At 60.6% G+C, this 22,350-nt stretch overlaps 1 protein-coding gene and 1 non-coding gene across 2 annotated transcripts in view; one reads left to right on the top strand and one right to left on the bottom strand.

The window, feature by feature from the left end:
• Positions 1–20,136, bottom strand: part of cpsf4 (cleavage and polyadenylation specific factor 4) — a 29,877-nt gene extending 9,741 nt beyond the window's left edge. The window contains exons 1-5 of the mRNA XM_072480906.1: positions 19,931–20,136; positions 2,970–3,020; positions 1,862–2,014; positions 967–1,062; positions 260–353 (exon numbers count right to left, since the gene is read on the bottom strand). Of these exons, the coding sequence (XP_072337007.1) occupies positions 260–353; positions 967–1,062; positions 1,862–2,014; positions 2,970–3,020; positions 19,931–20,033 (497 nt within the window). The 5' untranslated portion in view covers positions 20,034–20,136. The remainder of the gene's footprint in view (positions 1–259; positions 354–966; positions 1,063–1,861; positions 2,015–2,969; positions 3,021–19,930) is intronic.
• A 1,651-nt stretch (positions 20,137–21,787) lies between these two features.
• Positions 21,788–21,860, top strand: trnah-aug (transfer RNA histidin (anticodon AUG)). The gene has a single exon. It is a non-coding gene; the product is annotated as a tRNA-His (tRNA).
• The last annotated feature ends 490 nt before the right edge of the window (positions 21,861–22,350 follow it).

Below are 22,350 nucleotides of genomic sequence, written 5' to 3'. Positions count from 1 at the left end.
CTTCTACGCCCTCCTCCAGGTCATTTATAAAAATGACAAACAACAGTGGCCCCAAAACAGATCCTAGTGGTACACCACTAGTAACTGGTCAATAGGCTGTCAGAAAATAATTCATTAATCTTGTCTGAAGATGTGTCACCTTTGGACATCAAGCAGTACCAGTGGGCAAATGGAACTGATCCAACAGAATGACAGAACAGGTGTGAGGTGCTGAATGTCCTGCCCCCATTATAATGTTCCTACATCTCTATATACTCACTGCATAAATTTACAGCTGGGGCCCTCGGGGCAGAATCCTACCAGATAATTTACACAGATAACTCGCCGTGTGTGTCGATGTCTGCACAGAGGGCCTGCAACAAGATAAGATACACGATCAGCAATCTGCCAAAATATTATTCAGAAAATGACATTCTTACACCCATAGCACATGGAATACAATAGGATTCAGTCGGATTAATCACAAAGGGTCTGAAAATTCTAGCTGTACACTACTGCATCCGCTTAAAAGCATTTTATTTTTTAAACTTTATTGAAACAATATCTGTGCTATTCATGCAACCAATGTTGATAAAGAATACTTATCAAACGTCTCTAATTTGGAACCGATGGGTGTAACCAAAGCAGAGTGAAAATATGCTCACCCAACACTGACAGAAATCCCAGGCAAAATATCACCCAGCACAGGCTGGGACCACTGATCTCAGGCAGGGTGGTAGCTGTGCCACAATTGCCCCCAACAGGCTAGATAGGAAAAGGGGAAAAAAATACTGGGTCGTTGCTTCAGATCACCACTGAACGCCTCCTGCTAGGGAGTATGCCGGTGCGGAAGCAAAATCTGAACCAGGCAGCTAATCAGCTTGCTGCTGCATTGAGAGTGGAGCAAAGGGGCCTGCTGGCAGGTCTCTGCTAATCAATGCCAGGAGGATGTATACGAGTGAGCCTTTGCCACAGCTCAGTGCTTACCATGTTTACAAAACCCTCGGTCGTACCAGGGGCAGTCTTTGATTTTGGACTCAGGATCAATGTGTAGAAACGGACATTCCTTGTTACTACATTCACCTGGGGAGGCAAAAGGAGTAAATGAAAACGCAGATCACAAGGGGAAGCAACAAGAAAAACCACTCAGTATTCTCTTCAATTTTCAGGATTTGCATCGATCCTTTCAGGATTTGCGTCGATCCTTTCAATCCTCCTTCTGCCTTGATGCCACCCCATAACCCACTACCCTCAGCTGGTTCAGGAATCTGTCCATTTCCTTCCTGAATATGTCACCTGAACTAACCGTCTTTGTTCTGACAGTAGCTTATTCCTGAAATTAACTCCCAGTACAAAGAAATTAGATCTTAAGTTATGTCCAGCTCATGTTTCTGTGAGGAGACCCTGTTGCAGGAGACAGATTATGCTAAGAGCATGGGAAAACACAGGTCCAGTCTTTGTAATACTCCAATGCAGTAAACCCACTCCTGGTGAGGAAGCAAGTGGGCTCGAAACAAAGAAAATCTACAAAATGAAAATTAAAAAAACAAAGTGCCAAAAATACACAGCGGGCAACCAACTTCTGAAACAGAAATGTCAGCTAACAGCAAGTGACTGGAGCTTAATCCAACTCTTCACCAATCTGCGGTGCAATTCCAGTCGCCAATAAGACCCAATAAAATGATCAAATTATTAAAAAGATAAAATCACAATGTTATGGTTTTAACCACATGGGGGAGTTGTGACAGATCGCTCCTTTAATGTTCTATCTTGGGGAGTTAACCACTTTGCCATCACGAGAGACACAGAGCCTGCCCTTCCCACCCCCAACTGTGATCTGACATCTGGGTGCATTTAGAAACCACAAAGAGGGAGCGCTCACCAAACTTGGAATAGAAGTAGCACTCGGGCATCTTGGTCATATCGTACTCGTGTAAGAATTCACACTGATCTCCTTTCTTGCACAGCCCCCTCAGCCAGTGTTTGCACACCACCGTCTTCTCGCCACTGATGTGGCGAAAGGGGCACATCCCACCTGCACAACAAAATCAGATTCAATTACCAGAGCCACCTCTCCACACAGGACACTTCTCGATTCTCCGTTTTGGGGGTGATTTTCTAGATTTTCTCGGGAATTGTGACTCGCTCAATATGAGGGATGAATACCATGCATCAGGAGGATTGGAGTGGATATAATTTCCTGATTATAGAAAATATTTCCTCTCCCATGAACATTGCAGCCGACACCTACAGATGAACAAGCGAGGGGACAATGCTCTTCCCCAACAGGAGACACACTAGAACAGAAGGGGCTGAAATGAATTATCCCATGAATTTTCATCGCTTTTTGTGGAAATAACTTGGCTCCCATCCTCTCCTATAACCAGGACTGAGACTGCCCTAAGTAGGGAATCACACATGCAGGTCAATGGTCTGGACTCTCAACCCCTCTTGCAGCATGGATTCATTAAGTTATGATGAAGGAACACTTTGAGACAATCTGTCTCACAATTAAATGAGCCACATTGCTGCATTATCTTCCCTTCCTCACCTCACTCTGCTGGTGGTGCTTTGTCCAGGAACCATGATGTAATTGAGAAGGCTGACTGATGAGCTGCCTCCTGATTTCTGCAACGCATTACTCAGTCAGGGCACTGGCATGTGAGCACTGTCAGAGTGACTCTCCTCATCTTAGTGTGAAGGCAGCTTGCTTCAGGCCTTCCCCTGACATCACAAGTAAAACAGATCCAAATGGCCTGGGGCAGTGGGGGATGAAAAGTGAGGCTCCAAGAGGAATGTAGTGATTCCCCCCCACCCCCACTCCCCTCCCAGAATAATTCATGTATAGTAAAACACAAGAAAGCGGCACCTCACTGAATCTTAGTGATAAGAGCTATGGTCACGACGAATTACTGCATCACTAATGGGATGAAGTAGTTGGAAAACAGCAGACAACTGAAGATGGAAACAGCTCAGCCCAGATCGCTTACCCTTTCCACATGATGCCCTCAGAAAGAATTCACAGACCGCTGCCCCAGACTCTGAGGGAGAAATAAAGAGCACACATTTTAAAAGATCAATAGTTTTGAAAAGTTTCAGTTATAATAATGCAGGTTGAGGCTACTTGTACCTCATGACTGATTGCATAGGAACAGGAGGGGGTCATTTGACACATCTATCACTCAATGAGATTGTGACTGATCTCTGACCTAGTTCCATATACCCACCTTTGCCCCACAGGCTAAATCGCTGGCTTTGAAAGCAGACCAAGGCAGGTCAGCAGCACTGTTCAATTCCCGTACCAGCCTCCCCGAACAGGCGCCAGAATGTGGCGACTAGGGGCTTTTCACAGTAACTTCATTTGAAGCCTACTTGTGACAATAAGCGATTTTCATTTCATTTCATATCCCTTAATTCCTTTGGTTAACAAAAACCTATCAATCAATCTCAATTCAACATTTTTTACAGCTGGCAAGTGGGGGTACAGCTGGTAAGTGAGAGTCTTTCAAAAGGGTGTTAACTGGGGTTCAGGGTGAGCACATTCCTCTTAGAGTAAAGGGCAAGGTGGCAGAAGTAGGGAACCCTGCCCGACTCGGGATATTGAGGCCACAGTCAAAGGGAAGCATATGACAGGCATAGGCAGCTGGGATCAAGTGGATCTCTTGATGAGTATAGGGCTTGTCGGAGTAGAGTTAAGAGAAATATCAGGAGTGCAAAAAGGGGACATGAAATTGTCTTGGCAGATAAGGCAAAGGAGAATCCAAAGAGCTTTTACAGATACATATAGGGCTAAAGATTGACTAGGGAGAGGGTAGGGCCTCTTAAGGATAAACAAGCTCATCTATGTGCAGATCCACAAAGGATGGGAGAGGTCCTAAATGAATATTTCTCGTCAGTATTTACTGTTGAGAAAGGCACGAATGTTTGGGAAATTGGGGAAATAACAAAAGATGTCTTGAGGAGTGTACATATTACAGAGGTGGTGGTGCTGGGGGTATTAAAGCGCATCAAGATAGATAAATCCCCAGGACCTGATGAAATGCATCCCAGGGCATTGTGGGAGGCTAGGGAGGAAATTGCCGGCCCCCTAGCTGAGATATTTCTAGGTTTTCATAGAATATCAATAAAAAAATGAAAAAGGAACCCAACAGGGGAACACAGTCCAGAAAAACAACCCTCCATACCCCCCTCCCCCCTGTACATAAATAATAAATTAACATTAACACCCTGACTTAACACAACAGGTATATACACCCCCTCAGACCCTCCAGTGTGAATAACAGAAACAAAAATAAAGTAAACCCCCCCCACCCTGCTGCTGCCATTGACCAATGTCTACCGTTCTGCCAGAAAGTCTAGGAACGGTTGCCACCGCCTAAAGAACCCTTGTACTGACCCTCTCAAGGCAAATTTCACCCTCTCCAACTTAATAAACCCCGCCATATCGTTGATCCAGGATTCCACGCTTGGGGGGCCTCGCATCCTTCCACTGAAGAAGAATCCTTCGCCGGGCTACCAGGGACCCAAAGGCCAGAATACCGGCCTCTTTCGCCTCCTGCACTCCCGGCTCCTCTGCCACCCCAAATATTGCGAGCCCCCAGCCCGGTTTGACCCTGGATCCTACCAGCCTCGACATCGTCCTCGCTACGCCCTTCCAAAATTCCAACAGCGCTGGGCATGCCCAGAACATATGGGTGTGATTTGCTGGGCTCCCTGAGCATCTAACACACCTGTCCTCTCACCCAAAGAACCGGCTCATCCTTGTCCCGGTCATGTGTGCCCTGTGCAGCACCTTAAACTGTATGAGGCTGAGCCTCGCACACGAAGAGGAAGAGTTTGCCCTCCCTAGGGCATCTGCCCACGTTCCTTCCTCAATCTCCTCTCCCAACTCCTCTTCCCACTTACCTTTCACCTCCACCATCGAGGCCTCCTCCTCCTCCTGCATCACCTGGTAAGTTTCCGAGATCTTCCCCACTCCCACCCACCCCCCCCGAGAGCACCCTGTTCTGTACTGTGCGTGGCAGCAGCCACGGGAATTCCACCACCTGCTGCCTGGCAAACGCCCTTACCTGTAAGTATCTGAAGGTGTTCCCAGGGGGCAGCCCGTACTTCTCCTCCAGCTCACCCAGGCTCGCGGACTTCCCATCCACAAACAGGTCCCCCAACCTTCGTATCCCTGCCATGTGCCACCCCGAAAACCCTCCACCTGTTCTCCCTGGGACGAACCAGTGGTTCCCCCGTATTGGGGTCCACACCGAGGCCCCAACTTCCCCCCTGTGCCTCCCCCAGATTTTGAGGGCAGCCACCGCCACCGGGCTCGTGGTACACCTCCTTGGAGGGAACGGCAGCGGCGCCGTTGCCAGCGCCCCCAGACTCGTACCCACACAGGACGCCGTCTCCAGCCTCTTCCATGCAGCCCCCTCCCCCTCCACCACCCACTTGCACACCATCGTCGCATTGGCGGCCCAGTAGTACCCACAGAGATTGGGCAGCGCCAGCCAGTTCCTCGACTCCCTCAGTGCCATAGCCAGGGGTTCATTCGCCAGTGCGAAGAGCAGGAGGGACAGGGGACACCCCTGCCTCGTACCTCGGTGCAACCGAAAGTACTCAGACCTCCTCTTGTTTGTAGCCACACTAGACATCGGGACCTCATACAACAGCCTAACCCACCTGACAAACCCCTCCCCAAACCCAAACCTCTTCAGCACCTCCCACAGGTACCCCCACTCTACCCTATCGAAGGCTTTCTCAGCGTCCATCGCCACCACTATCTCCACCTCCCCCTCCCTCGCAGGCATCATGTTAACGTTCAAAAGCCTCCGCACATTCACGTTCAAGTGCTTCCCTTTCACAAACCCCGTCTGGTCTTCATGGATGATCTGCGGCACACAATCCTCAATCCCCGTGGCTAAGACCTTCGCCAGCACCTTGGCATCTACGTTTAGCAACAAAATCGGCCTGTACGACCCACACTGCAGGGGATCCTTGTCCCGCTTCAGGATCAAGATCAGTGCCCGGGACATCATCGGGGGCAAAGCCCCCCCTCCCTTGCCTCATTGGTGGGCTTAACTAGCACCGGGCCCAACAGGTCCATATATTTTTCATAGAATTCGACCGGGAAACCGTCCGGCCCACCGGTGCCTTCCCCGTCTGCATGCTTCCTATCCCTTTGGTCAGCTCCTCCAGCCCAATCGGGGCCCCCAGTCCCACCACCAGACCCTCCTCCACCGTCGGAAATCTCAATTGGTCCAAGAAGCAGCCCATCCCTCCCTCCTCCCATGGGGGCTCGGATCGGTACAATTCCTTGTAAAGGTCCCTGAAGACCCCATTGATGCCAACCCCACTCCACACCACACTCCCTCCCCTGTCCTTGACTCCCCCGATCTCCCTAGCTGCGTCCCGCTTCCGAACCTGATGCGCCAGCATCCGGCTTGCCTTTTACCCATACTTGTAAATCGCCCCCTGGGCCTTCCTCCACTGCACCTCCGCCTTCCTGGTGGTCACCAGGTCGAATTTGGCCTGGAGGCTACGCCTCTTCCTCAACAATCCTTCCTTGGGCACCTCCGCATACCCTCACCAACCTCTCCCTCTCCCCCCACTCCCTCCTCTCCTTGTGGGCCCTAATGGAGATCAGCTCTCCCCTAACCACCGCCTTCAGCGCCTCCCATACCATCCCCACTTGGACCTCCCCATTATCGTTGGCCTCCAGGTACCTCTCTATACTTCCTCGGACCCACTCGCTCACCTCCTCGTCCGCCAACAGCCCCACCTCCAAGCGCCACAACGGGCGCTGGTCCTTCTCCTCCCCAGCTCTATGTCCACCCAATGCGGGGCACGGTCCGAAATGGCTATCGCCGAATACTCGGTATCCTCTACTCTCGCTATCAGCGCCCTGCTCAAAATAAAAAAGTAAATTCGGAAATAAGCCTCATGACATGCGAGAAGAATGAAAATTCCCTAGCCCCCGGCCTTGCAAATCTCCAAGGGTCCACCCCTCCCATCTGGTGCATAAACCCCCTCAGCACTCTAGCCGCCGCCGGCTTCTTACCAGTCCTAGACCTGGAGCGATCCAGTGCCGGATCCAGCACCGTGTTAAAGTCTCCCCCCATTATCAGGCCCCCCACTTCCAAGTCTGGGATCCGACCCAACATACGCCGCATAAAACCCGCATCGTCCCAATTCGGGGCATACACATTGACCAGTACCACCCTCTCTCCCTGCAACTTACCACTACGTACCTATCACCATTGTCTGCCACAATACACGACGCCTCGAATGACACCTTCTTTCCCACCAAGATCGCCACCCCTGATTTTTGGCATCCAGCTCCGAGTGAAACACCTGACCTACCCACCCTTTCCTCAATCTTACCTGATCTGCCACCTTCAGGTGTGTCTCCTGGAGCATAACCACATCCGCCTTCAGCCCCTTCAGGTGCGCGAACACGCGGGCCCGCTTAACCGGCCCAGTCCCCTTACATTCCAGGTTATCAGCCGGATCAGGGGGCTACCCACCCCCCTCCCCCGCCGACTAGCCATAACCCCTCCTCGGCCAGCCACGCGCCCGCACCCCACGGCGGCAGACCCCCGTCTCGACACCCCCCCACTCGCTCCAGCTCCCCGTTGACCATAGCAGCAGCAACTCGATTATCCCCCACCCCCCCACTCCGGCTAGGACCCATCCTAGCTGATTTAATCCCCCCCCCATTGCACTTCCGCAAGTCAGCTGACTCCTGCTGAACCCGGCCACTCACTCGACTCCTCCCATTGTGTGACACACCCTCCTCTTCCGTTCCCCATCCACAGGCTCTCCCCCCTCCCCCTTCCATCCTAAGCGCGGGAAACAGCCCTCGCTTCCCCGCCCCGGCCCCCTCCAGTCTTCAGCGCGGGAAAAATCCTGCGCTTTCCACCTACCCGGCCCCGCCACCTCTGACGCAGCTCCTTTTACAGGCCCAGTCCCATCACACCCGACTCGGGCCTCCCCTCCCCCACGGGGCCCCATCGCACCGCCGGCCATCCACCCCAGTTCCATTTGCTTACCCCCCTCCAAGAGCCCCCCGACCAACACAACCAGAACAGTGCCCAACCCGCCCTAACCACCCTCACCGACCAGAAAGAGAAAAACACAAATAAAAAGAAACCAAGAGCAAAGGCCCCCCCCCCCTTAAAAAGTAACATATCCACCGCAGTCCCCAAACGCCCATCCCGACCCTCAATCTGTGTCCAACGTCTCGGCCTGAACAAAGGCCCACGCCTCCTCCGGAGACTCAAAATAATGGTGCCGGTCCTTGTAGGTGACCCACAGTCACGCCGGCTGCAACATGCCAAACTTCACCCCCTTCCTGTGCAGCACCGCCTTTGCTCGATTGTACCCGGCCCTCCTCTTCGCCACCTCCGCGCTCCAGTCCTGGTATATTCGAACCTCCGCGTTCTCCCACCTGCTGCTCCTCTCTCTCATGGCCCACCTGAGCACACACTCCCGATCAGCGAACCGATGAAACCGCACCAGCACCGCCCGCAGAGACACGTTAGCCTTGGGCCTCCTCGCCAGCACTCTATGGGCCCCTTCCAGCTCCAGGGGCCCCTTGAAGGACCCCGCTCCCATCAGCGAGTTTAACATGGTGACCACATACGCCCCCACGTCCGGCCCCTCCAGCCCCTCCGGGAGGCCCAGAATCCACAGATTCTTCCGCCTCGACCGATTCTCCATCTCCTCGAACCGCTCCTGCCATTTCTTGTGGAGCGCCTCGTGCGCCTCCACCTTTACCGCCATGCCTAAGATCTCGTCCTCGTTGTCGGAGATCTTCTGTCGGGCCGCGCGGATCACAACCCCCTGGGCTGTCTGTCTCCAGCAGCTCATCAATAGAAGCCTTCATCGGCTCTAGCAGGTCCGCTTTCATCTCTCTGAAGCAGCTCCAGCTCCTGCGCCCACTGCATCCACACTGCCTGGTCTCCGCCCGCCACCATTTTGTTGTTCTTCCCTCGCATCTTCTTCAGGTCCACCACCACCTTTTTAGTCGCCCCTCTCCTGGTCCAAGCCATACACCGTCGGGGAACTATTGCGATCGGCAGGGTGGGTATGGAGGGACATGGGCCAAATGCGAGCAAGTAGGACTAGCTTAGTGTCAGAAACTGGGCGGCAAGGACAGGCTAGGCTGAAGGGCCCGTTTCCATGCTGTAAATATCTATGACTAATTTTAGACTACCCAATTCTTTTTTCAATTAAGGGGCAATTTAGCGGGGCCAATCCACCTAGCCTGCACATCTTTGGGTTGTGGGGGGTGAGACACACGAAGACACAGGGAGAATGTGAAAACACCAAACGGACAGTGACCCCGGGGTCGGGATTGAATTCTACTTTGACAAAGGGTCATCTGGACTCGAAACATTAGCTCTTTTCTCTCCCTACAGATGCAGCCAGACCGGCTGAGATTTTTCAGCATTTTCTCTTTTGTTTCAGACTCTTCTGCAGATCCTGTCATATGGACTTGAAAATAGTTTATCCAGCATTTTCTGTTTTTATTGCAGATTTCCATCAACTGCTGCTTGGGGAAGAGTTTCAAACTTCTACCACTTTTGTAGACGTGTTTCCTAATTTCATTCCTGAAAGATCAGGCTCTAGCTCTTAAGCCATAACCTGTGGTCCTAGATTCCCCAGCCAGCAAAAGCAGTTTCTCTATTGCTTGAAATCTCTTTATTCTCACCCCCAAAGATGTGCAGGGTAGGTGGATTGCCCTTTAATTGGAAAAAAAACAATTGGGTAATCTAAATTTATATATTTTTTTTTTTAAAAAAGAAAGCTTTACATTCTGCCCTCCTGTGTTAACTCAAGGGTTATGAATTGGGCAGTCTCAAACTGTTCCCCCACCAACCCCTATGATTGAGGCAGAGGCCAAATGGTGAAGAGGCCAGACATGAAAATGTTCACAAGTGAGTTGACTCTGTTTACACTGGTATGCCAGTTCACCAAATACTGCGTTTATTTAAAAAAATTAATCAGCACACTTACGTCGACTTTAAAAGAGCTTCAGTGGTACAAGAGGGACAACAGTGTACATACAAGAGGATGCTGACCACTCGCTCATGCTGGTCAATCCAACTCCGTATGCTTCACCCGATGTCTATGTATTTACATTCTGTATTTATCATATATCCTGTGTTTTTTCATGTATGGAACAATCTGCCTGGACTGTGCACAGAACAATACTTTTTACTGTACCTCAGTACACAGGACAATAAATCTAAATCAAATCAAAGCGGCACCAGTTTTTAGGAAATTACAACTGTGTTGTACAGATTGATTGCAACATTAAGCCAGTTAGTCTATATGTTTTATATGCATTCAGCTCATCTACAACTCTGTTGTTCCTTCAGGAGAGGTGTTCATCATTGTTAGGGTCACTTGAGAGAAAGATGCGGTCTGAGAATTGAAGCTGGCCAAAGTATTCAAGAGAAATCTCCATTGCAATGATGGCAACTTGACCAGGGCTATCCAAACACACAGTTCACATCACACATTATCCCGGTACACATCTAGCAGCAGTTTGATTTAAAAACTGCATGTAGTTCGGGGAGTGAGGAAGGAAAGGGGAGTTGTCAATAGTGATCATTTTGTCGCTATAAGTGGCAGACTCGATCCATGATTGTTACAAACATCCTGGATGATACTTACTGAAGCTTTCTGGACCCACACTCTCCACAGTCAAGGGACAGGTCCCAGAGCATGCATTGGTAAAGCTAGAGGAAGTGGTGCTATCTCTCTCTCTCTCTCTCTCTCTCCCCCCCACCCCACACGCACGAACAGCACAGGTTGTAACTTACCATGTGGGGAAATCACACCGTGTGGTACAATGCATTTAAGCTGTAACATGCTGCAATAGTCATTGGGCATATTTATATTGGCACCAGCAAATGATACTCATATTGTGTAAGACCAAGCTAAGGCAAAAGCTGGAGCACAGTTTTGTCCCTTTGCCAAAGGAAGGATACATCTGCCCGAAAGAGAGTGCAGAAAGGTCGACTAGACTCATCCCAGAGATGAGAGAATTGCCCTCGGAAGAGAGTTTTAGTGGCATGAGCCGATGCTTGTTAGAATTTCAATACTTCTCCTTGACACATATAAAGCTCTGATAGGTTAGATGCTGGGAGGAGAATGTCGATCGAGAGGTCAGTCTCAGGATAAGGCATCGAGCAGCGATTTCTTCGCTCAAAGTTGTGGATCTTTGGAATTCGCTATTCCAGAGAGCCGTGAGTGCTCAAACTATTAAATATGTTCAAGGCAGAAATCAAGAGATTTTTGGATACAAACAAATGAAAAACATTTGGGGCTGCTGCAGGAAGATCAGCCATGATCATATGAAATGGTGGAGCAGACTCTTGAGCTGATGGGTCTGCTTCTGCTCTTATTTATGTTCTGTGATGCCAATGGTAAAAAAAAATGTAATTGAATACTTCCATTCAGCACTTGCAAGCGCTACATACAACCACAATATACTTGAAGAAAAAAGCTCAACCTCTCAACACATATGAAAAATAATTTTCATTAAAGATACCAGCACTGCAACAATACCATCTTAATGATGATAGTTACTATTGTGACAGCACAGCAGAAGTGACATCCCACAATTCTGCACTGTCGCAGATTCTAGCCTCTGGTCTACAAAAGGTTTAACATTCCCAGGGGCCTGCACAAGCCACAGGTACTTTCCAATGCAAATCAATTCTGTTCAGCAACATTATGGGAAGACTTGCTGCTGTTGTTCAGGATACATAATACATTCACTCCCAACAACATCAACTCCAAATTTACTTTCCACATTGCCAACATTTGATTCAATTTCGGACGGCAAGGTGGTGCAATGGTTAGCACTGCTGCCTTACGGCACCGAGGACCAGGGTTCGATTCCAGCCCCGGGTCACTGTCCATGTGGAATTTGCACATTCACCCCGTGTCTGCATGGGTCTCACCCCAACAACCCAAATGTGAAGGGTAGGTGGATTGGCCACGCTAAATTGGCCCTTAATTGGGAAAAAAGAGAATTGGGTACTCGAAATTTCGTTTCTCAAAATTTTTTTTGATTCAATTCATAAAACATTTCTAATATAATAAAATGTCACAAGTAACCTTACTGAAGTTTTGTGAAACAAATATTGATATGGAGCCTTACGGAGGGCGGGGAGGCGGCGGGCGGATAAGGGGCGGCCGAGGGACGGGGAGGGCGAGGGCGGCCGAGGGACGGGGAGGGCGAGGGCGAGGGCGGCCGAGGGACGGGGAGGGCGAGGGCGAGGGCGGCCGAGGGACGGGGAGGGCGAGGGCGAGGGCGGCCGAGGGACGGGGAGGGCGAGGGCGAGGGCGGCCGAGGGACGGGGAGGGCGAGGGCGAGGGCGGCCGAGGGACGGGGAGGGCGAGGGCGAGGGCGACCGAGGGACGGGGAGGGCGAGGGCGAGGGCGGCCGAGGGACGGGGAGGGCGAGGGCGAGGGCGGCCGAGGGACGGGGAGGGCGAGGGCGAGGGCGGCCGAGGGACGGGGAGGGCGAGGGCGGCCGAGGGACGGGGAGGGCGAGGGCGGCCGAGGGACGGGGAGGGCGAGGGCGGCCGAGGGACGGGGAGGGCGAGGGCGGCCGAGGGACGGGGAGGGCGAGGGCGGCCGAGGGACGGGGAGGGCGAGGGCGGCCGAGGGACGGGGAGGGCGAGGGCGGCCGAGGGACGGGGAGGGCGAGGGCGGCCGAGGGACGGGGAGGGCGAGGGCGGCCGAGGGACGGGGAGGGCGAGGGCGGCCGAGGGACGGGGAGGGCGAGGGCGGCCGAGGGACGGGGAGGGCGAGGGCGGCCGAGGGACGGGGAGGGCGAGGGCGGCCGAGGGACGGGGAGGGCGAGGGCGGCCGAGGGACGGGGAGGGCGAGGGCGGCCGAGGGACGGGGAGGGCGAGGGCGGCCGAGGGACGGGGAGGGCGAGGGCGGCCGAGGGACGGGGAGGGCGAGGGCGGCCGAGGGACGGGGAGGGCGAGGGCGGCCGAGGGACGGGGAGGGCGAGGGCGGCCGAGGGACGGGGAGGGCGAGGGCGGCCGAGGGACGGGGAGGGCGAGGGCGGCCGAGGGACGGGGAGGGCGAGGGCGGCCGAGGGACGGGGAGGGCGAGGGCGGCCGAGGGACGGGGAGGGCGAGGGCGGCCGAGGGACGGGGAGGGCGAGGGCGGCCGAGGGACGGGGAGGGCGAGGGCGGCCGAGGGACGGGGAGGGCGAGGGCGGCCGAGGGACGGGGAGGGCGAGGGCGGCCGAGGGACGGGGAGGGCGAGGGCGGCCGAGGGACGGGGAGGGCGAGGGCGGCCGAGGGACGGGGAGGGCGAGGGCGGCCGAGGGACGGGGAGGGCGAGGGCGGCCGAGGGACGGGGAGGGCGAGGGCGGCCGAGGGACGGGGAGGGCGGCCGAGGGACGGGGAGGGCGAGGGCGGCCGAGGGACGGGGAGGGCGAGGGCGGCCGAGGGACGGGGAGGGCGAGGGCGGCCGAGGGACGGGGAGGGCGAGGGCGGCCGAGGGACGGGGAGGGCGAGGGCGGCCGAGGGACGGGCGAGGGCGAGGGCGGCCGGGGTGGGGCGGGCGAGGCCAGGGTGGGGCGGGCGAGGGCGGCCGAGGCCGGGGTGGGGCGGCCGAGGCCGGGGTGGGGCGGGCGGGGCCGCCGAGGCCGGGGTGGGGCGGGCGAGGGCGGCCGAGGCCGGGGTGGGGCGGGCGAGGGCGGCCGAGGCCGGGGTGGGGCGGGCGAGGGCGGCCGAGGCCGGGGTGGGGCGGGCGAGGGCGGCCGAGGCCGGGGTGGGGCGGCCGAGGCCGGGGTGGGGCGGGCGAGGGCCGCCGAGGCCGGGGTGGGGCGGGCGAGGGCGGCCGAGGCCGGGGTGGGGCGGGCGAGGGCGGCCGAGGCCGGGGTGGGGCGGGCGAGGGCGGCCGAGGCCGGGGTGGGGCGGGCGAGGGCGGCCGAGGCCGGGGTGGGGCGGGCGGGGCGGCCGAGGCCGGGGTGGGGCGGGCGAGGGCGGCCGAGGCCAGGGTGGGGCGGGCGAGGGCGGCCGAGGCCGGGGTGGGGCGGGCGAGGGCGGCCGAGGCCGGGGTGGGGCGGGCGAGGGCGGCCGAGGCCGGGGTGGGGCGGGCGAGGGCGGCCGAGGCCGGGGTGGGGCGGGCGAGGGCGGCCGAGGCCGGGGTGGGGCGGGCGAGGCCGGGGTGGGGCGGGCGAGGGCGGCCGAGGCCGGGGTGGGGCGGCCGAGGCCGGGGTGGGGCGGGCGAGGGCGGCCGAGGCCGGGGTGGGGCGGGCGAGGGCGGCCGAGGCCGGGGTGGGCGGGCGAGGGCGGCCGAGGCCGGGGAGGGGGGAAGAGACGGGGAGGGGGGAAGGGGGGAGAAACGGGGGGGGAAGGGGGGAGAAACGGGGGGGGAAGGGGGGGAGAAACGGGGGGGAAGGGGGGAGAAACGGGGGGGAAGGGGGGAGAAACGGGGGGGAAGGGGGGAGAAACGGGGGGGAAGGGGGAGAGAAACGGGGGGGAAGGGGAGAGAAACGGGGGGGGGGAGAGAAACGGGGGGGGGGGGGAGAGAAACGGGGGGGGGGGAGAACGGGGGGGGAGAGGAGAGAACGGGGGGGGGGAGAGGAGAGAACGGGGGGGGGGAGAGGAGAGAACGGGGGGGGGGGGGAGAGGAGAGAACGGGGGGGGGGGAGAGAACGGGGGGGGGGGAGAGAACGGGGGGGGGGGGGGAGGGAGAGAACGGGGGGAGGGAGAGAACGGGGGGGGGGAGAGAACGGGGGGGGGGGAGAGAACGGGGGGGGGGGGGGGAGAGAACGGGGGGGGGGGAGAGAACGGGGGGGGGGGGGAGAGAACGGGGGGGGGGAGAGAACGGGGGGGGGGGGGAGAGAACGGGGGGGGGGGGGGAGAGAACGGGGGGGGGGGAGAGAACGGGGGGGGGGAGAGAACGGGGGGGGGGGAGAGAACGGGGGGGGGGAGAGAACGGGGGGGGGGGAGAGAACGGGGGGGGGGGGGAGAGAACGGGGGGGGGGAGAGAACGGGGGGGGGGAGAACGGGGGGGGGGGGAGAGAACGGGGGGGGGGGAGAGAACGGGGGGGGGAGGAGAACGGGGGGGGGGAGGAGAACGGGGGGGGGGGGAGGAGAACGGGGGGGGGAGGAGAACGGGGGGGGGGGGGAGGAGAACGGTGGGGGGGGGAGGAGAACGGGGGGGGGGAGGAGAACGGGGGGGGGGGAGGAGAACGGGGGGGGGGGGAGGAGAACGGGGGGGGGGGGAGGAGAACGGGGGGGGGGGAGGAGAACGGGGGGGGGAGGAGAACGGGGGGGGGAGGAGAACGGGGGGGGGGGAGAACGGGGGGGGGGGGGGAGAACGGGGGGGGGGGGGGAGAACGGGGGGGGGGGGGAGAACGGGGGGGGGGGGAGAACGGGGGGGGGGGGGAGAACGGGGGGGGAGAGAACGGGGGGGGGGAGAGAACGGGGGGGGGGGGAGAGAACGGGGGGGGGGGGGGAGAGAACGGGGGGGGGGGGGAGAACGGGGGGGGGGAGAACGGGGGGGGGGAGAACGGGGGGGGGGGAGAACGGGGGGGGGGAGAACGGGGGGGGGGAGAACGGGGGGGGGGGAGAACGGGGGGGGGGGAGAACGGGGGGGGGGAGAACGGGGGGGGGAGAACGGGGGGGGGAGAACGGGGGGGGGGGGGGGGAGAACGGGGGGGGGGGGGAGAACGGGGGGGGGGGGGGAGAACGGGGGGGGGGAGAACGGGGGGGGGGAGAACGGGGGGGGGGAGAACGGGGGGGGGGGGAGGAGAACGGGGGGGGGACGGGGGGGGGGAGAACGGGGGGGGGACGGGGGGGGGGAACGGGGGGGGGGGGAACGGGGGGGGGGGAGAACGGGGGGGGGGGAGAACGGGGGGGGGAGAACGGGGGGGGGAGAACGGGGGGGGGGAGGAACGGGGGGGGGAGAACGGGGGGGGGGGAGAACGGGGGGGGGGGGGGAGAACGGGGGGGGGGGGGGAGAACGGGGGGGGGGGGAGAACGGGGGGGGGAGAACGGGGGGGGGGAGAACGGGGGGGGGAGAACGGGGGGGGGGGGAGAACGGGGGGGGGGGGGGAGAACGGGGGGGGGGGGGGAGAACGGGGGGGGGGGGGGAGAACGGGGGGGGGGGGGAGAGAACGGGGGGGGGGGGAGAGAACGGGGGGGGGGGAGAGAACGGGGGGGGGGGGGGAGAGAACGGGGGGGGGGGGGAGAGAACGGGGGGGGGGGAGAGAACGGGGGGGGGGGGGAGAGAACGGGGGGGGGGGGGAGAGAACGGGGGGGGGGGGGAGAGAACGGGGGGGGGGGGAGAGAACGGGGGGGGGGAGAGAACGGGGGGGGGGGGGAGGAGAACGGGGGGGGAGGAGAACGGGGGGGGGGGGGGAGAACGGGGGGGGGGGGGAGAACGGGGGGGGGGAGAACGGGGGGGGGGGAGAACGGGGGGGGGGAGAACGGGGGGGGGGGGGAGAACGGGGGGGGGGGAGAACGGGGGGGGGGGAGAACGGGGGGGGGGGGAGAACGGGGGGGGGGGAGAACGGGGGGGGGGGAGAACGGGGGGGGGGAGAACGGGGGGGGGGGGGGGAGAACGGGGTGGGGCGGGCGAGGGCGGCCGAGGCCGGGGTGGGGCGGGCGAGCCGGGGTGGGGCGGGCGAGGGCGGCCGAGGCCGGGGTGGGGCGGCCGAGGCCGGGGGTGGGGCGGGCGAGGGCGGCCGAGGCCGGGGTGGGGCGGGCGAGGGGCGGCCGAGGCCGGGGTGGGGCGGGCGAGGCCGGGGAGGGGGGAAGAGACGGGGAGGGGGGAAGGGGGGAGAAACGGGGGGGAAGGGGGGAGAAACGGGGGGGAAGGGGGGAGAAACGGGGGGGAAGGGGGAGAAACGGGGGGGAAGGGGGGAGAAACGGGGGGGAAGGGGGGAGAAACGGGGGGGAAGGGGGAGAGAAACGGGGGGGAAGGGGGAGAGAAACGGGGGGGGGGGAGAGAAACGGGGGGGGGGAGAGAAACGGGGGGGGGGGGGGAGAGAAACGGGGGGGGGGGGGAGAACGGGGGGGGAGAGGAGAGAACGGGGGGGGGAGAGGAGAGAACGGGGGGGGGGGAGAGGAGAGAACGGGGGGGGGGGGGAGAGAACGGGGGGGGGAGAGAACGGGGGGGGGGGGGAGGGAGAGAACGGGGGGAGGGAGAGAACGGGGGGGGGGAGAGAACGGGGGGGGGGAGAGAACGGGGGGGGGGAGAGAACGGGGGGGGGGAGAGAACGGGGGGGGGGAGAGAACGGGGGGGGGGGGAGAGAACGGGGGGGGGGGAGAGAACGGGGGGGGGGGAGAGAACGGGGGGGGGGGAGAGAACGGGGGGGGGGGAGAGAACGGGGGGGGGGGAAGAGAACGGGGGGGGGGGGAGAGAACGGGGGGGGGGAGAACGGGGGGGGGAGAACGGGGGGGGGGGGGGAGAGAACGGGGGGGGGGAGAGAACGGGGGGGGGGGAGGAGAACGGGGGGGGGGAGGAGAACGGGGGGGGAGGAGAACGGGGGGGGAGGAGAACGGGGGGGGGAGGAGAACGGGGGGGGGAGGAGAACGGGGGGGGGAGGAGAACGGGGGGGGGAGGAGAACGGGGGGGGGGGGGAGGAGAACGGTGGGGGGGGGGAGGAGAACGGTGGGGGGGGGAGGAGAACGGGGGGGGGAGGAGAACGGGGGGGGGGGAGGAGAACGGGGGGGGGGAGGAGAACGGGGGGGGGGAGGAGAACGGGGGGGGGGAGGAGAACGGGGGGGGGGGAGGAGAACGGGGGGGGGGAGGAGAACGGGGGGGGGGAGGAGAACGGGGGGGGGGGGAGAACGGGGGGGGGGGAGAACGGGGGGGGGGGGGAGAACGGGGGGGGGGGGAGAACGGGGGGGGGGGGGGAGAACGGGGGGGGGGGGGAGAACGGGGGGGGGGGGAGAACGGGGGGGGGGAGAGAACGGGGGGGGGAGAGAACGGGGGGGGGGGGGAGAGAACGGGGGGGGGGGGAGAGAACGGGGGGGGGGGAGAGAACGGGGGGGGGGGAGAGAACGGGGGGGGGGAGAACGGGGGGGGGGAGAACGGGGGGGGGGGAGAACGGGGGGGGGGAGAACGGGGGGGGGGAGAACGGGGGGGGGGAGAACGGGGGGGGGGAGAACGGGGGGGGGGGAGAACGGGGGGGGGGGAGAACGGGGGGGGGGAGAACGGGGGGGGGGAGAACGGGGGGGGGGAGAACGGGGGGGGGGGGGGAGGAGAACGGGGGGGGGGACGGGGGGGGGGAACGGGGGGGGGGAGAACGGGGGGGGGGGAGAACGGGGGGGGGAGGAACGGGGGGGGGGGGAGGAACGGGGGGGGGGGGAGAACGGGGGGGGGGGAGAACGGGGGGGGGGAGAACGGGGGGGGGGATAACGGGGGGGGGGAGAACGGGGGGGGGGGAGAACGGGGGGGGGGGGAGAACGGGGGGGGGGGAGAACGGGGGGGGGGGGAGAACGGGGGGGGGAGAACGGGGGGGGGGGGAGAACGGGGGGGGGGGGAGAACGGGGGGGGGGGGGGGAGAGAACGGGGGGGGGGGGAGAGAACGGGGGGGGGGGAGAGAACGGGGGGGGGGAGAGAACGGGGGGGGGGGGAGAGAACGGGGGGGGGGGGAGAGAACGGGGGGGGGGGAGAGAACGGGGGGGGGGGAGAGAACGGGGGGGGGGGGGAGAGAACGGGGGGGGGGGGAGGAGAACGGGGGGGGGGGGAGGAGAACGGGGGGGGGGGGAGGAGAACGGGGGGGGGGGGAGGAGAACGGGGGGGGGGGAGAACGGGGGGGGGGGAGAACGGGGGGGGGGGGGGGGAGAACGGGGGGGGGGAGAACGGGGGGGGGGGGGAGAACGGGGGGGGGGAGAACGGGGGGGGGGGAGAACGGGGGGGGGGGAGAACGGGGGGGGGGGGGGAGAACGGGGGGGGGGGAGAACGGGGGGGGGGGGGGAGAACGGGGGGGGGGGGGGGAGAACGGGGGGGGGGGGGGAGAACGGGGGGGGGGGGGGGAGAACGGGGGGGGGGAGAACGGGGGGGGGGGGGGGAGAACGGGGGGGGGAGAACGGGGGAGGGGGGGGGGAGAACGGGGGGGGGAGAACGGGGGGGGGGGGGAGAACGGGGGGGGGGAGAACGGGGGGGGGGAGAACGGGGGGGGGGGAGAGAACGGGGGGGGGGAGAGAACGGGGGGGGGGGGAGAGAACGGGGGGGGAGAGAACGGGGGGGGGAGAGAACGGGGGGGGGGAGAGGGGGGGAAACGGGGGGGGGGGGAGAAACGGGGGGGGGGAGAAACGGGGGGGGGGGGGGGAGAAACGGGGGGGGGGAGAAACGGGGGGGGGGGAGAAACGGGGGGGGGAGAAACGGGGGGGGGGGAGAAACGGGGGGGGGGAGAAACGGGGGGGGGAGAAACGGGGGGGGGGGGAGAAACGGGGGGGGGGGGGGGAGAAACGGGGGGGGGAGAAACGGGGGGGGGAGAAACGGGGGGGGGAGAAACGGGGGGGGGGGGGAGAAACGGGGGGGGGGAGAAACGGGGGGGGGGGGAGAAACGGGGGGGAGAAACGGGGGGGGGAGAAACGGGGGGGGTAAAACGGGGGGGGGGTAAAACGGGGGGGGTAAAACGGGGGGGGGGTAAAACGGGGGGGGAACGGGGGGGGGGGAACGGGGGGGGAGGAAACGGGGGGGGGGAACGGGGGGGGGGGGAACGGGGGGGGGGGGAACGGGGGGGGGGGGGGGAACGGGGGGGGGGAAACGGGGGGGGGAGAAACGGGGGGGGGGGGGAGAAACGGGGGGGGGGGGGAGAAACGGGGGGGGGGGGAGAACGGGGGGGGGGGGGAAAACGGGGGGGGGGGGGCAGGTGCGGAGAGGAGGTCTGGAGGGGAGGAGTTGTTGGCGGGTGAATCCGCCCCCGCGCCTTCCTCCCGGTCCCGCCATCACTCACTGTCCATCCCGGGGAAAGGCAGCGGCTGCGCTCCGAGCTGCTGCTCCACCGCCATCTCCAGCTCGAACCTGATGTGCTCCACAGTGGAAATGAGCTCCTGCATCTTCGCAACTGCCGCCGCCTGAGCGATACCCGAGCCCCAGGATGCACAGCCTGAGCTCCAGGCCCGGGAACCGCGCCACTCACCCCTGACCCCCTCTCAGTCCTAACAAAGAGCCGCCACTCAGAGCAAGAGGTGCCGCACCGCCAGGCACAGCGCCACCTCTCTGCTGGAGGACGCAACTCCGGCAACAAAAACAAACCACTTTCTCCTCAGCCTTTGAAAGCGAGAACTTGCATTTATATAGCGCCTTATCTTAGAATGTTCCTAAGCTCTGTACAGGCAATAACGTATCTTTGAAATTTAGTCAATCTTGTGGTGTAGGAAATGTATGAACTAAGTATGAACTTCAAGTTCTAGTTATAACCTGACTTTTGGATGCGGTGCTGGCAACATGGGATCTGGACTATGAGGCTATTTGGTTTAAGGGTACGCTGGGTAGAGGAGTGATAATCTCCCATCCCAATGTAAATGTTTGATTTTTTTTGACAGGCTGCACGGAGCACAATTGTTAGCACTGTTGCTTCTCAGCGCCAGGGTCCCAGGTTCGATTCCCGGCTTGGGTCACTGTCTGTGCGGAGTCTGCACATTCGCCCTTTGTCTGCGTGGGTTTCCTCCGGGTGCTCCGGTTTCCCGAAAGACGGGCTGTTAAGTGAATTGGACATTCTGAATTCTCCCTCCGTGTACCCGAACAGGCGCCGGAGTGTGGCGACTATGGGGGTTTTCACAGTAACTTAATTGCAATGTTTATGTAAGCACATTCTCCCCGTCTCTATGGGGTTTCCTCCGGGTGCTCTGGTTTCCTCCCACTATCCAAAGATGTGCAGGTTAGGTGGATTGGCCATGCTAAATTGCCCTCAGTGTCCAAAAAAAAGGGTTAAGTGGGGTTGCTGGGTTACAGGGATAGGGTGGAGGTGGGTCTCCTTATGCACTGTAAATTCTATGATTCTATAAGCCTTCTTGTGACAATAATAAAAATTATTATTTTCTTCTATCAGTCTACTGGTGAATGGTTTGCTTTGACAGGTTTTCATTCTTCTCTGTCCATACATAGATTTCACAGAATTTACAGTGCAGAAGGAGGCCATTCAGCCCATTGAGTCTACACTGGTCCCTGAAAGAGCACCCTACCTAAGCCCACATGTCCACCCTATCCCTGTAACCCAGCAACCCCACCTACTTTTTGGACACTAGGGGGGCACGGTAGCACAATGGTTAGCACAGTTGCTTCACAGCTCCAGAGTCCAGGTTCGATTCCCGGCTTGGGTCACTGTCTGTGCAGAGTTTCCACTTTCTCCCCGTGTCTGCGTGGGTTTCCTCCGTGTGCTCCGGTGTCATGTGAGAGTACCCTTTAAGAAATGGGTGTTTAAGAAATGTACCTTTAAGAAATGGAGCTGCTCATGTTACTGGAGTGATGTCAGAGTGTGGGTGGAGCTGAGCTCTACTTTTGCTTTTTAGTTTCAGTTTGAGAAAGAGCTTGGGTGTGTGTGTTTTTCAGTGAGCTGAATCTGAAATTTTAAAAAGCTGCACTACTGTTGATCTTTGCCATCCAAAGACTATCTATGGATCATTTGGTGAATTCAGAATTATAAATGATCTCAGTATTAAATGTAAACCTAATGTGCTCCTGTTTGAAGGTTTGTTAAGTCTTTTGGATGTTAAAAGGACAGCTGAGCCGAGTGGCACAGCGGAAGCGTGCTTGTCCCATAACCCAGACGTCGATGGATCGAAACCATCCTCTGCTATTCATATTAGCCGGGCCAGTGGCGCAATGGATAACGCGTCTGACTATGGATCAGATGATTCCAGGTTCGACTCCTGGCTGGCTCGATATTTTAGTTCTTTGAAGAGATAACAAATAGGTTAGACCAAGGAGAGCCAATGGATGTTATCTATCTTGACTTCCAAAAGGCCTTTGATAAGGTGCCTCACGGGAGACTGCTGAGTAAAATAGGGCCCATGGTATTCGAGGCAAGGTACTAACATGGATTGACGATTGGCTGTCAGGCAGAAGGCAGAGAGTTGGGATAAAAGGCTCTTTTTCGGAATGGCAACCGGTGACGAGTGGTGTCCCGCAGGGTTCAGTGTTGGGGCCACAGCTGTTCTCTTTATATATTAACGATCTAGATGACGGGACTGGGGCATTCTGGCTAGGTTTGCCGATGATACAAAGATAGGTGGAGGGGCAGGTAGTATGGAGGAGGTGGGGAGGCTGCAGAAAGATTTAGACAGTTTAGGAGAGTGGTCCAAGAAATGGCTGATGAAATTCAACGTGGGCAAGTGCGAGGTCTTGCACTTTGGAAAAAAGAATAGAGGCATG

This window comes from Scyliorhinus torazame, chromosome 17 (genome assembly GCF_047496885.1).
Source record: "Scyliorhinus torazame isolate Kashiwa2021f chromosome 17, sScyTor2.1, whole genome shotgun sequence".
Classification (NCBI taxonomy): Eukaryota; Metazoa; Chordata; class Chondrichthyes; order Carcharhiniformes; family Scyliorhinidae; genus Scyliorhinus; species Scyliorhinus torazame.
The sequence above is the reverse complement of the archived record's forward strand: the minus strand, read 5'-3'. Positions and strand labels throughout refer to the sequence as shown.